This window comes from Vicia villosa, linkage group LG7 (assembly GCF_029867415.1).
Source record: "Vicia villosa cultivar HV-30 ecotype Madison, WI linkage group LG7, Vvil1.0, whole genome shotgun sequence".
Classification (NCBI taxonomy): domain Eukaryota; kingdom Viridiplantae; phylum Streptophyta; class Magnoliopsida; order Fabales; family Fabaceae; genus Vicia; species Vicia villosa.
In genome coordinates, this window is record NC_081186.1 from 70,968,961 (window position 1) to 70,983,560 (window position 14,600).

The 14,600-nt window shown below is 31.9% G+C and overlaps 1 protein-coding gene across 1 annotated transcript; it reads left to right on the forward strand.

Annotated features, from left to right (window-relative positions):
- The first annotated feature begins 5,436 nt into the window (after positions 1-5,436).
- On the forward strand, positions 5,437-8,820 carry LOC131620738 (uncharacterized). The gene is made up of 7 exons (XM_058891903.1): positions 5,437-5,617; positions 5,754-5,944; positions 6,029-6,109; positions 7,301-7,421; positions 7,612-7,926; positions 8,326-8,388; positions 8,504-8,820. Exons 2-7 carry the CDS (start codon positions 5,754-5,756, stop codon positions 8,588-8,590), a joined length of 858 nt encoding a protein of 285 aa, XP_058747886.1. The 5' UTR covers positions 5,437-5,617; the 3' UTR covers positions 8,591-8,820.
- The last annotated feature ends 5,780 nt before the right edge of the window (positions 8,821-14,600 follow it).

Genomic DNA, 14,600 nt, shown 5'->3' on the forward strand with positions numbered 1-14,600 from the left:
TTTTAAACCTTTGTAATTTTGATTATATTTAATAATGTATATTTATGTTATTGGATTTCAAAACTAATAATTCAATTTATAAAAAAAAATTAAATAATTTTAAAAATGTTTTTACAATAATTATTTTTAAAAATACAAAGAAATTTTATTTTAAAGTTAAAACAAACATATCCCTATTTCATTAATGTTTTTTTTTCTTCTATTTTTTGGAAAATAATATGTGCAATTTAGAGGTTTTTTTTTACTAAGATATGTGTATCGATAATCTTCATTGACTCATTCTCATCAAGGCTCTCTCTCTCCCTCTCCTCTTATAGAAAACATAGTAGTGACTTTTAAAATTCCTACTCCTAAACTCTTATTACTAGCAACTCTCTAGCCACATTCTCATCTCTTTAAATTGTCCTACCTATACATTACACACCATTTATTCAACTAAAGTATAGATAAGGTGGTCCATTCTCTATTTTCAAACCCCTAAAACGAAAAAACTAAGTTTAACGTTTTTAGACTATTATTAAGTTGAACTTGAACCAAAAACCAAACCATATTCAATCCTCCAAAATACATGTCACTCTCACTACCTGTCTAATGTCTTGTTATTTTAGTCACATACGCAACTTCATCGTGTCGCCGCACGCTAATTATTCGATTCTCGTCACTCTTCTGCTTTCCTTTTCAAAGCCAGCATTGCATGATTCATCTTTAAGCCAGTGACGATATTCTCAAAGAGAAAAAAATGAATTTCTATGAAACTTAGTTCTTATTTTAATGTTTTCCTAATGTTGACTATTAAATTGTTTCGTTATTTAATAGTTTTTGTCTATGCTTACAAAGCCATATATCCCCACACTCTGTCATCAACATTGTTGAAAATGAATACTAATACAAAATGATTTCATGAATTGATTGAATGGTTTCTATATGTAGAAAAAGGATTATGAATTATAATATCAATTTATATACCGAATATAATCTAGTTTTATCCGTTTATTCTTGACATGTTCTATTTGGCAACAAATTGGTGTCGCTTTTGTTACTTCATGTATATCATGTATGCTTTCAATTCATGTTTTCTTAGTGTTTGTATAACTTGTCACATATAGGAATGTGCATAAAGAAGTATAGATGGAATTAGAACATAAAGAGCATTTATTCAATTGATCTAAATATGTTACAATAATTAGAGAAAGTGCTTATAGTTAGAAAGTAAAAAAATCAACTAACTTTTAAAACTGTCAAGTTGTGACAATTTGTTTGTGTTGTAAGTCACTCATTTGCAACAGAAATAAAATTGACATTAAAACTGAATTACGACGCAATACTTCTTTTAATTCATGTTAACTAGTCATCACATTCCCATCAATTTCTTTAGATCATCAAAAGTCGCTCTCTTCAATGGCTTGGTTAAAATATATGAAGGTTGTTTTTGGTCTTGTAATATTCATTCTCCAATCTATCTTTGCTTACTTGGTCTTTTAGGAAATGTTATTTTCTTTAATGTGTTTGCTTCTCTCTTGGCTCGTTGGATGACTCGCTAAATCTATTGTTAATTTGTAGTATACCCGCAACTTGACCTTCATAGTTTCAGCAAATTTCAATTATTTTAACATCATCTCCATTCATAATGCTTGGCCATCTGCACGTGAGGTTACAACTTACTCTTCTTCACAAGATGATAGAGATATTATCCCATGTTTCTTTGAGCTCCATGAAATTGGAACTTCTCCAATCATGAAAATGTAACCAGTTGTACTTTTCATGCCATACGGATCTCCTCCCCAATCTAAATCAGAGTAGCCATATGCATTTGACTACTTCTATAGTTCTTTTGATTTGGCATGAGTACTTCAAGGTCTATAATGCCTTTATTTTATCTAATGATTCTTTTAGATGCAAGTAGATGGCATGATCTTGGCTTCTCCATGATCTCATATCGACAGTAGAAGTTAAACCCACAATCTCACGGTGTGTGAGCCAACTCCTTACCAACTGAGTCAATTTACCTTGACCTACATAGTTTAAATTTGATATCATGTAATTTGAATATAATAATAATAAAGATGTGTTTCACCTAACCATTTTTTTTATTAAACGTCAAAATTTAATATGTGATCCAACAAACCTACAACATACACATAGGGATGACAACCTGACCCATTTATATTGGATACCCGCTAAAATTATCCACAACAGATAGAGTAAAACTCGCAAAATAGATATGGATATGGACACGAACAACTAATTTGTATGCATTTTAATTTAAATATTTGTTTATTTCTTAATTCAATAATAAGTTTATACGAATTTTAATATAATTATTGTTAAAAACTTAATTATTGTTAAAAGAAGCGATAATTAATTGATAAATTTTTATTAAAAATGCGAGTAAACGAATATAAGTATGAGTGCTTAATTACCTATAAATTACTAGTAAATATATAAATATTGATGTTCATTCAAATATGATTTCGGTTACCAAGATTTTTTCATTTAAAAAAACTTAAATTTCATCCAATAAATGTTTGGTTTTCTTTTAACAATATAATAGTATTTTATAATGCAAATAATAAGCTTATGGATTATTCTCGTTATCATGATGGAAAAAATAAGAAATCCGTCTCCGACACACGAATGTCTCTCCCATTAGAATATCATGGTGGCAGCCTGGCAGGACGTGATTTGATAAAAGGCTAACTCTATACAATGTTCACTTTATAAATATTTGTAACATTTAATTTGGATAATCTTATGGTATATCAAATCATAAGAGTGAATCATGTGCAAAGGATAAGATGGGTTTTAGACATGTCTCTCAATTATGAAATATGAAACATAATGAAAAGGAAAAAGACAACTTTTATTTCTTTGTTTTTTTAATAATACTTTTAATGTTATCTTGAAGAAAAAACTATATTTAAAATAAATTTCAATTATTTAAGAACTTATTTTAGAGCGAATTATTTTTTTTTTTAAAATTGTTATTAATAAAGATGAGACTAATATCAATTTTAAACTATTTATATTAAATTATCAACTATATTTTAAGATTATAAAATTAAACTCTTATTGAATTTACACGTTATAGATTACTGATTTTAAGGTCATTGACGGTTAAAGTGAAAGGTCTATTGGTGTTAAAATGTGTGTATCTTGATGTGATCTTCATACCAATCTTTTTTATAGCAATGTTATAGGATTTCAGACATCTAGATCCTTCTATCTTGTGTAGCTGTAAAAAAAGAAGACATGTGTTGCATATTCGTTGGTTACATGATCCAGTGGTCTTTCTCAAATCATTTTCTCCGAGCAGGTGTCCTTTTAGGACAGGTCCACCCCAAGTCTAACAAAACTAAATTCTTCTTGTGGATTATAACTAAGAAGGCGATGTTACTGTAATGACTCAATTACTCAGTGATAATTCAATTTAACAATATGTAGACTCTTCAACCATTGTGGTCTTTGGAACTTTTTATGGTGTGTGGGATCATGGTTGTACATGCCTTCCGATAGGTTCAGAACATTAGTCAGCCAAGTTTGGTTTGATGTAGCCATGCCGAGGTTGGAAATAGATCTGCAAATTATAATGTTGTATGAAGAAAAAGGAGTTCACCATGAGGTACCTTACCTGTATTGTCTTTGAGTGTCTTCCTTGCTTGAAAATGGTATTAAGAGTAATGTGGCCTCTCACTTTAGCTCGTTCTCCCTAAAAAGTTTATCGAAATTCCTCGGTATGGTTGAGTTTGTTCTGGCGCTAGCTTTAGTCCTTCGAATGCATCCCAATATATGAAGTTGACTAAGTTTAGGGGATCTATGAGGACAATTTTCACATTCCATTTGAAAAATTTCACCTATATCACCATTAGTTCTTCTTTATGCGGATTCTTTTTGATATTTTATTGAGAAGTGAGGCACAAGGTTTAAGGGAGTGTCCATTATCCAAACTAATTGTGCACCTAATTAACTCTTCTTGTGTATTGGCTCTTTGATGAACTGGATTCACCTCCTCCCGAAATACCCTAACTATCGTATTAATGGTGTATCTAGGTTGATGATCATCCTCTTTATTATGTTGGTCTTTGTCATTCCTACTTAGTGACCTTAGCCTAGTCTATTTGTCCCAATCCTGAGATGAACCTTCTTTTGGCCAGGACCCATCAATGTATTGCTTTAAATATCCTCTCTAGATTAATTTCTCGATATCCCAATTCTATTGAAAAATATATCTGTATTGTGGCCTTTCACCAGATGATAAGTACAATATATTATTGTCTAGGCCCACATAGTCCCATAGTTTAGCTAGCTCATATATTAACTTTATGTGGAGGATTTCTTTCAAAATTTGACTTCTATGAATGTTTATCCTGGTAATTGAAAAGTCGTAAGGCGTTATGTTATTCAACATCTAGTTCAGTATGTTCTTCGTCTATAAACTCTCTTTCTCTTTGGAAATTGTTTTAATTTGGGGCATTTTTCGTTAAAATCTCTGCTTATTTTTTCAATGTTTCCCTTTTCTCCTTTTAAATAAAGTTTCGCCCTCCTCTCAAACACTTACGTGCAAGAGACTCATTGAAATGTCAAACTTTTAATCTGTTATAAAATGCTCCCACTAATATTTTTTAATTTGGGTTAGAACCCCTAATTGTAGTCTTATTGAATTAGACTAGATATTCCTTTAAGATGTCAAAGCTACCACGAAGGACATTGAATAGACTGGTTACTGTTGTCTTTTGTCGCCTCAAATTTTCCATAATATTATGAATTATAACCAATACACCACTTTCTTTCAGTGGCGATATTGATTATGCCATCTTGTTTGTTGGATAAATGGTTATGTGGATGAAAGACTATTTTACCCAGCCTTACTGTGTAGGCGACAAATGTCCTTGTCGAACTTGGTGGGGATCTTACTAATATAAGGGTAACATATTCATCATTTATTATATGTTATATATTATGGAGAATAATTGATAACTCTACATAATGAGTGAGGACGTATAAGGGGGTTGTTATTGGCAGAGTTGTGACGTGGAGGTGTTCGACTTTCCTTTTTAGGTAGGATGACACCTTTACGTATTATTATTTGTCCCCGTCCAAGTTTTCATATATGAGGCCGAACTTGTGACTTTTTGGTTTATGTCAATTTATATATAAAAAATTATGTGGGGGTGAATTCGTCTAGATAGATTGCAAGGTAGGGTAAAAAATAGATATAAAAAGTTGAATGAGAAAGAGATAAAACAATTTTTTGTTTGTGTTTTTGTAGGGGTAAAGTGTAAGAGTAAAACGGACTAAGATCGGGAGGGAATTAGAACTACTTGATGTCAGTGACCCCGAACGAGACTAAATCGGTGGTTATAAACCAAAAAAGTGTAAGAGTAAGGGGGTAAAAGGTAAAATTTTCGTGGGATTCTAATCGCAAGCCCAGTCCACTTACTCTTGACGAGGCCCATCATACTCCTCCACGCTTGTATCAAAACGAATTAGGATTGAAATCGAACTGAACTCAACACGCCGCCATCGCAACCGGAGTCAGTCGTCGGCCACCGCTAAACACCGAGATAGAAAACGCACCGTCGTACCGAATTTCCACTCAGAGCCGTCATTGACAGCATAGGTACTTTTACATTACTTTTCGCTCTAGAATCTGATTTTCGAGTTTATAGAAGAAGTTGATCTTCCATTGAACATGAATCTGCAAATTTAGGGTTTTCCAATTTTTTAATTTATACTTATTTTTTTCCAATTATTAGATGAAGATTAAGAAGCAAAGTAGACACAGGAAGACTTTGACGTTTTTCACTGCATGTTTTGGTTTCCATAAGCCTTACAAAGTTCTGTGTGATGGAACATTTGTGCATCACCTTATTGACAATCGTATAACCCCTGCTGATAGGGCTCTTGCCAATATTCTTAGTTCTACGGTCAAGCTCTACACAACAAGGTCTTTCTTTTGTTTTTTTTTTTTGGTTTTTGTATTTTGATTTTTTCTTGTTGTTGATTTGGGTTTTTGATTGAGGTGATGTAGATGTGTTGTAGCTGAGTTGAAACGGCTTGGTAAATCGTATTCGGAGGCTCTTGAGGCAGCTCGGAATCTTATAATTGCAAGGTTAAACAATTTTCCGTCTTTCTAAATACATATGCATCCTGTAGTAGCACACGTGCTTTTAAATGGATTTGTTTACAAAATTTTCTTCGGTCGCTATGATAGATTTGCATGATGAGTGATCCAGTATTCAGTAGGCTAAAAGCCTTCTAATGTGAATGAATGTATGCAAATTTTCTTTAATACAAGGGTCGAATTGGTTGGCTCCAAACATATCGGTTAGCGTGTTTGGGCCTTGTGGTTTTGGAGGGCTAGGTAACAGGTTAGATTAGTGTTGTTAATTGGTGGGCACTTGCCAAGGAGCAATGGCATGGCGGAGTTTTTGACAACCTCCGTAGAATTTTTTTGAAGGAATGCCATCCATGGAGGTACTATAGGCTGCAATGGCGTCTTGATATGATGGATTTTTGGCCTGCCCCATATTCCACCATTGGCAACACCGGGTTAGGTTGATAAGTAAAAAATTGGAGAAAATAGACCCTACGAATTCAGTCCGATAATTTTTTGTTAGACATTAAGAAACACCCCTATTTGCATCAACTAAGAAACAACTTTGAAAAAATTTAACTTAGCCGTTTAAATCCTTTAGGTTTTTCATTTATCGTTGTTGCTAACATATGTAGTTCTTGTTCTATTTTTTCTTCTTCCCCTATTGTTGTTATGTGGTAAGAAATCCACCTTTAGGTCTTACTCAATTGATTAATCAGCTATTCCAACAAGTCAAGAAGTTATTGTGGATCACCCAAATTGCTTGCATTGTCTAAAGGCAAAAGATAAATAACTTCCTCATTCAATGCCTTATCTCTTTGCCATATTAGTTACAACCTTTCAGAACCTGGACTAGGCAGGATTCTTTTCGGAACCAACTTTAATAGGATGACCTCTTAGAACTTAGACCACCATTTTTGTCCCTTGAAAGTATAAACTTTGAGTATTGTTATAATTATGTTGATAATTAATATTTATAGACCTAAATGCATATAGAACTGACCTTGAGATTCTCAAGGTCAGTAAGATCCCCAAGTTAACTTTTATGACTGACTGAAATGGAATGTTAAAAGGCTCTCTAATGTGAATATTTGAAGTTCTATTTTAACTTTTGAAACTCGTAATCATCAGTATATAATATTCTATCAGTGCACAAGTAATGCTTTGGTGATGGTTTTGTAGTTTGATCTAAACTTCAATATGCAGATGCGAGCATGAAAAATGTGTGAGGGGCGAACTATGCATCATGGAGGTTGTAGGCGAAAACAATTCTGAGCACTTCTTTGTTGCCAGTCAAGATGCTGACCTACGGAAGAAGTTGCAAGAGGTTGGAATTTTTTTTCGTAATGTTAATTGCGACAATTAGATAATGCTACTGTCTCTTTGTAGACACGCTAAAATGTTAGTAGTTGTCTAAACTGTCTTTTCTGTGCCAATGACTTTGTCTAAAATATGTTGACTTGTGTAGAATTGTATCATTGTTCATATGTTTAGTCTTCTTTACCTGCTTGTTGCAGATACCTGGTGTTCCTCTCATATATGGTCTCAGAAATGCTCTTTTCCTTGAATCTCCATCGGCAGTTCAGAAGGAATATGTCAAAACTTTGGAAGAAAGACGGATGCATATGACCGACGTAGAATACCAGATATTTAGAGATATGGCAAAGAAGAAATTGGCTGGTGGGGAAGACAATAATTCCAATACTGAAATAATGGAAAACAAGGATTCAGGAGATCCAATTGCAAGTGCACAGGCAATAAAAAGAAGTATTACTTCAAGGAATCAGATTGGCATCAAGGATAAACCTCAGTTCAAGAGAAAAAGAGCAAAGGTTAAACTTTATTTTTTATTATAGCTTTTTTCTCGTTTGATTTTATATTTTTGTATCTAATATATATGCTTATAGCTTAGCATTTTGTTGTTGTGGCTGATAGTGGTACTAACACATGGAAGTGATTGTTAACTAATATTGAGGCTTATAGCTTGCACTACCACAAGGAAGTGATTGTAAACCAATTGACAATAGTTTTTTTTTGGTAAAACAAAATGTCAGCAATGAATTGACAGTTAAATGGTTATACAAACTTTTTATAATTTTGCCACAAACTAATTTCTTTGTATTTTTGATGCATTTGATAGGAAAATGTTTGACTTGAAGTCATTTGTGTATGTTTCTAACAGTTATTGTTGTGTGTCACTCTTTGATGATATATTACTGTGAACTTGGCAGGCTCCAAACCCACTTTCGTGCAAGAAGAAGAAAAGCCGTGAAAATCAAAACAATACTTTGAAGGTAGGATAAGTAGCAAAATTTAAATGTTTCTTCAATTTGAACTTGAAAACACTTGGATGTTAACTTTATATTTGATTTTTATTGATTTGTTAAACGTTCACTGATTCCTATGTAGGAAACGAAAGGAGATAGCACAGTGAAGAGAAGCAGGAAAAGGAACAGGTCGAGGAAAGGGCCAATGCCAGCAGAAACCGTCAGTTAGGTAGATCATTAGATATATACGGATGAGTTACTCGAGTTTGCTACTTCAGACAGTTTAGGGAGGATGCCAAATTTTAATTTATGTTAGCATGGCACATAAAAGAGCAAAGAGCATTAGTTATAGTTTTAAATTTTATGTGGATGTTTCTATTTTGCCACCAAAATGTGTTGAGTTTATGGATTTGGACAATGATCCTAACTAGGTAATGATTTTAAATTATTATTTTTTTACTCAGTGATTTAAAATTATTAATATCTAAAAAATCTAACTAGATGTGTATAAAACATCTTAAAAATATATACATTGGGCCGAATTTGGGAGCAGGTATTGAATGGAACGGACATAAACTCCCGCTCTGCCCCCGACTTGGAGAGTGTGTATTTGAATTGATGGAAGGTGATGGGATGATATGGAAAAAAGTTCTATTATTTGGATCAATTAAAATCTGGATGGATCAGAGTGGGAGTGGAATTGAGTGATATTGATTATATTCTATTTTATTATTTATCATTATTTTCTTCCCCCTCTGATTTAGGTGAAAGTGAGAATTTGCCTTGTTCCATCTTAAAATTAATTTCATTCCGTTTATTTTATGATATCTAAACATATTTCAAGGAAAACTCAATCATTTTTCCCATTTTTTTTTTGTAGTGCACAATTTAAGATGTTGTCATGATTACACTCATTTTTGTTAATTAAGTTATTTATATAGTTAATTATATAAATATGTCAAAATAATATAATAAATAATGATTCGTACTTTCAAGAGGTTTGACGTAGTCGAAAATCATTGAGTTAGGCAGGTTGACACAACAACATAATTATAGGGTATACTTTTAAAATAAATTGCAAAATCATATGGTCATTAGAATATTTGGCACATGTTATTAATAATGTTAATTGTCATGTTTGTATTTGGCACATGTTATTAATAATGTTAATTGTCATGTTTGTCTATAGTTCTAAACAGTGTTATGATATTTTATGTCTTTCACTGTTTTAATTATATGTGGTTATGAAAATTAAGAGGGTCAAATTTGTCACAAGCTTACTGATAACTCTATTTGAAAGATTGATGGTTAGGAAACTCTATTTGAAAGATTGATGGTTAGGGAAATGAAGCATTTTGAAAAGACGAGAATAGAAAGAAAAAATAGAACAAAATTCATAATTTTTGAAAAAAGTGTTTTGTAGAGAATAAATTAATATTTATTATTAATATATTTATATTTTAATAATATTATAATGATAGAAATTAAAATAAAATACTATTTATATAATTTTTTCAAATAAATGATAATATTATATGATTCATAAATATAATTTTTAATGATATATCAAAAATAATTATTTATCAAATATTAATTTATATGTATTTAGTTGAATTTAATAGCGATATTTTTTAATAAAGATCCGATCAATATTCATCCGGTTCAACCTATCTCCTATTGATTCAACAAGTAATTTATTGGTATTATATCTTGACTGGATTGATCACTAGTCCGAGTTTTTTTAAAATTTTTTTTATTGTATTTTTCTTTTTTATTAAAAAAGAAAGTGGTTCAATTTTTTAAAAGCATGTATAAGCAAATTTGTCAAGATCACGGTGAATTATTTTTATTTTATCAATATTAAACTCTATAATATTTATAAAACTTTCAAGCTTAATGTAAATCTAAACTCGCACTAAGTCACTTACTTATAACTTATAAGCAAAGCAAACATAACATTGTTGACTAACTTATTAACTTCAACGGTATATTAATTAAACATTAAAATAAAGATATTTAATCCAAGCAATGTGAGAGTAGTTCATGGCTTACGTACTTGATGTTAAGAAACAAACTTCTGAAAATTATACATAATATATCTTCAATGACTTCAATAATGCTACTAAGCTTTATTTATTAATTTATTTTAACTTCATAATTGTAGTCACAATATACTATTAGTAAAATAAAATGAGGAGTTTAGAGAGTCTTCATCAATCAAAATCTTCACTTATTTAGATTAGGAAATAAAGAAAATATAATATAAGATGAAAAATGGAAAAATGACCTAACAGAGCTTCCAAAAGTCATAAACCAAATTTAGAAGACATAATAAACCTGTTAAATTGTCATTAAGTGAAGTATCAAAATAGCTCTATGTAACCTCTAAAAGCCACTGAGATATGGATGCAAAAAATACATTGCTTTCAGAAGCAAATTAAGTTAACCATCAGAACTTAGTTTGATGACTTTATTCTATGGATAGGGACTTCGTAGGGTTTTGAAGGCCCGAAGTGTTTGTTTGGTTTTTAATTCATTTTTATAAATATATTTATAGTAAAATATTCAAAATTAATGTTTATATTAGTTTTGGTCTTAACCAACATTATTAATGATTATTCAAATTAATTTTCTTTCTTAAATTAATGTAATCATATCCAACTTTTTAAATTGGGTAGATAAAAATTCAGGATAATATAAATACTAAGTTTTTTACTAATGTTTTGAGATTATTAATCTCTATCGTATCGAAGAATTGAATACTCATATGCTCTAGAATATAAACACTTAAGCCTTCCAATAGGACAAAAATGTGAATACTCGAGTCATGAGTCATATGCTCTATAATATAAACACTAACGCCTTTCAAAAGGACTAAAATGTATACAATATGTGTAAGACCGAAATGCTTTTAAGGTTTATCAAAAGTTCGAAATGTACACGGTCTCTTAAGTATGAGTTGTGTAAAGGTAAACTATTTTTTAAAGGCTATCAAAACTCAAACATGTACAAATTTTTTCTAGTATGAGTCGTATAAGGGCGAAATGCTTTCCTAAGACCTATCAAAAATTCGGACATGTACACAACCCCTCAAGCATGAGCTGTGTAAGGGCGAAGTGTTTTCTTTGATCATGTCTTGTTAACGTCTGTTGGTTACCTAACTTTTTTTTATAATATTCCTTTGCATTGGTTATGGGTCACGAAGACCGATCTAATACATGAAACGAGTTTATGTGATCCCAATATGACATGAGGATTATGAACACGAGACAAGTTTTGATAGTCTTGGACGTGCTCACGATACTTCGGACGAGCTCTTGATACTTTGGCGGGCGTACAATACTTCGGGAGAGCCTTTGATACTTTGGGCGAGCTCTCGATATTTCTCCCTAGAGTGCGACCTACTACCTTGATTAATGCTCCTTATCGCACTATTTAAGTCCCCCTTGTGTAACCATGTACTTGTAGGTATAATCAAGAAGTGATCCAAGATAATAAATCTCATGGATAACAAGACTCAATAAGAAACAACTTAGTTGTGATGATAATATGGTTTTGATGATGACAACACCTAAAGTAGTTACAACGCTTAAAGTGGTTTTGATGTTAACATCACATGAAGTCAAGTAATTACTAAAGCTACAACACTTGAAAACGTGAAAAACTCTCTATCATTTCAAATCATCCAAAAAACGTGAAAAATTTCACTTTTCATTTCTATCTTACCCTCTTTAAACCGTTTCTACTTTTTCACATATTTTAGCCATAATGCTTTGAGAGTGTTCTTGAGTATAAGGGAGGAATTTATTCTGGGTGATGTTTTTATTGTAAATTTACCAAGAGTTGTTTTTCTCTTGAGTAAATTATTCTTCCGTAGGAAGTGATTTTTTTGGAGCTAAACCAGAGTGAAACTCTTTAAGGGATTAGAATAAGTCTTTGTTTAGTTCATGAGTTCCATAATTGAAGAAAAACCCTCTTTTGGATTCTTGAAGAGCAACCATAAAGAAATATTCACATCAGCTTTTGAACTTAGCCTAGTCAAAATTTCTATCGTTTCGAGACCAACCTATTTAAAATCTCACTCAGTTTCCGAGTTCAGCCTACGTAAAAGCTCAGTAGGTTTGAGACCAGCCCGATAAAAATATCGGTTTGGTGTGTGGTCATCCAATGTAAAACCTCGGTTTGGTTAAGAGGATATCCAACCCAAAACTCCATCTTGGTTTGAGATCAGCCTATGCAAAATATTAGTTTGACTTAGAGACTAACCGCTAGAAGTTCTGTTCATTATTTAGATTGAAGACTAACAGTTTTGTTCCTTAATTCACTGTTTGATGGGAAGTTATCCCAAAACTTCATTTCCTTGTATATAAGAGGGATTGTGGGCTTAATCTTATGAAAACTCTCAAGCATCAGTGTATACTCTCAAGATCAGTTCTTGGGGAGAGGAATGAGCCACTTCTTTAAGACCGAACCTCTACAAATTTTCAGTGTTGTTCTCTCTTCCTTTATCTCTTTTATTTTTCACTAAATTTCTTTACTTTGAATTTCTGCTGCTTATTCAAACGTTTTTAATAATTGTTTTTAAACTCTAATTTAAATTTCTTTAGAGCTTCACAACATTACTAAGATTCTGATAAATACCATAGAGGGATTCCAAGCCCTACTAAGGTTCTAGTATATACCCTACAGGGCTCCAGAGTCTTACTATAATCCTACTAAATTTATGATAAATACCTCGAAGGACTTTAGATTCCTACTAAGGTTCTGAAAGAAATTCCAAAGGGCTTTAGAACCTATCGATCTATTATAATTTTTTTAATCTTGGGATGTCCACGCACTAGATTCTGATTTACTTACCAAAATATACCAGCGGTCATCATCGCTATGGCATGCACTGTGGCATGTTCTATGGTGCCCAGCCTATGCTGCTGGCCAACTACAAGATTTTGATAAGTACTCCACTAGGCTCCAAAGTCATACTAAGGTCCTAGAAGACATCTCAGAGGGTTTTAAAGTCCTACTAAGGTTCTGAGTAATAATCCATGGGACTTTAGTACCCTACTAAGGTTCTAGAAGATGCCCCATAGGGCTTTAGAGTCCTTTGAGGTTATGATAAATACTCCTAAGGGCTCTAGAGTCCTACTCAAGTTTTAGAAGATATTCTAGAGAGATTTAGAGTCTTACTAAGTTTTAATGAATAATCAGAGGGCTCTAAATGTACCCGTAGGATACAAATGATAATTCTACCAGTGAAGACAAATAATTCCGTAGTTAAATAATATCATGAATTTTGAATATTTTCTCCTCTTCCGCTCTTCTCCTTATTTAGAAATTCTAGTCCGTCTTACACGAAAGTCCATTAGAGGCCATTTAATGTGATTGATATGATCTCTTAATGGTGATTAGAAATTAGACTTGATTGTCCTAAATTCCAGATCCTAATATCCTCAATAAGTAATAAATGTATTCTTAATCATATATAGAAATTCTACCGGTGCATCTTGCAATGAAGAACTTGAATTCATTATATAGCCCTGGACTTCCTCTTCCTTTAGAAAACTAAGTGGATGAAAACTTCTTCAACATATATATTTTCAACCAACACCAACAACCTCCACTTTGATTGAAAATAATACATCAACTTCCATTGTCTTCACCGAACAATATAATTCAAAAGAACTATCATACTATATCATAAAGAGTATAATCACTTGAAGCTATATCACTTAAAGAATTATTCCACCGTCTTCACTGATAATCATAGTTCAAACACTATCATACTCCTCCATAAGAAAAATACTTCACTTGGAGATAAACCAGTTCAAGAATTTCTACATATAAAAAAACCATGTTGAAAACTTATGGTGAAACTTTCAAGTTAAGAGAAAACTCTTCAACCACTGACATAATCTCATAATAGAACTTGCATTAATGTTAATCAGTGTTCATGTACTAACCATTAACCAACACCTTGTATAAATCTGATTGTATCAATACATCTTTGACTTGAATTTTCCACAGGTCATAAACCAATTTTCCATCATTTTTCTCTATCCCAATCTACACAACAGAACTTGTGACTACAACTCTATGACCACAAAGCATTCTAAGAACTCATACCCTTGGTTTAACCAAAAACTTTAATACCATTTGTTAGAATTAATTCAATAACAGTTATTATTCAAGACATGCTCTATACATGATATCAATCATGCTTTGGATGAAGAAAAAAATACACC

What these genes read in the sequence shown, in the direction of transcription:
- LOC131620738 (XM_058891903.1), top strand. Translation starts at nt 5,754, where the DNA reads ATGAAGATTAAGAAGCAAAGTAGACACAGGAAGACTTTGACGTTTTTC. An exon ending in CGGAATCTTATAATTGCAAG is followed by an intron (nt 6,110 to 7,300) that starts GTTAAACAATTT and finishes TTCAATATGCAG; the next exon opens with ATGCGAGCATGAAAAATGTG. An exon ending in ATCAAAACAATACTTTGAAG is followed by an intron (nt 8,389 to 8,503) that starts GTAGGATAAGTA and finishes ATTCCTATGTAG; the next exon opens with GAAACGAAAGGAGATAGCAC.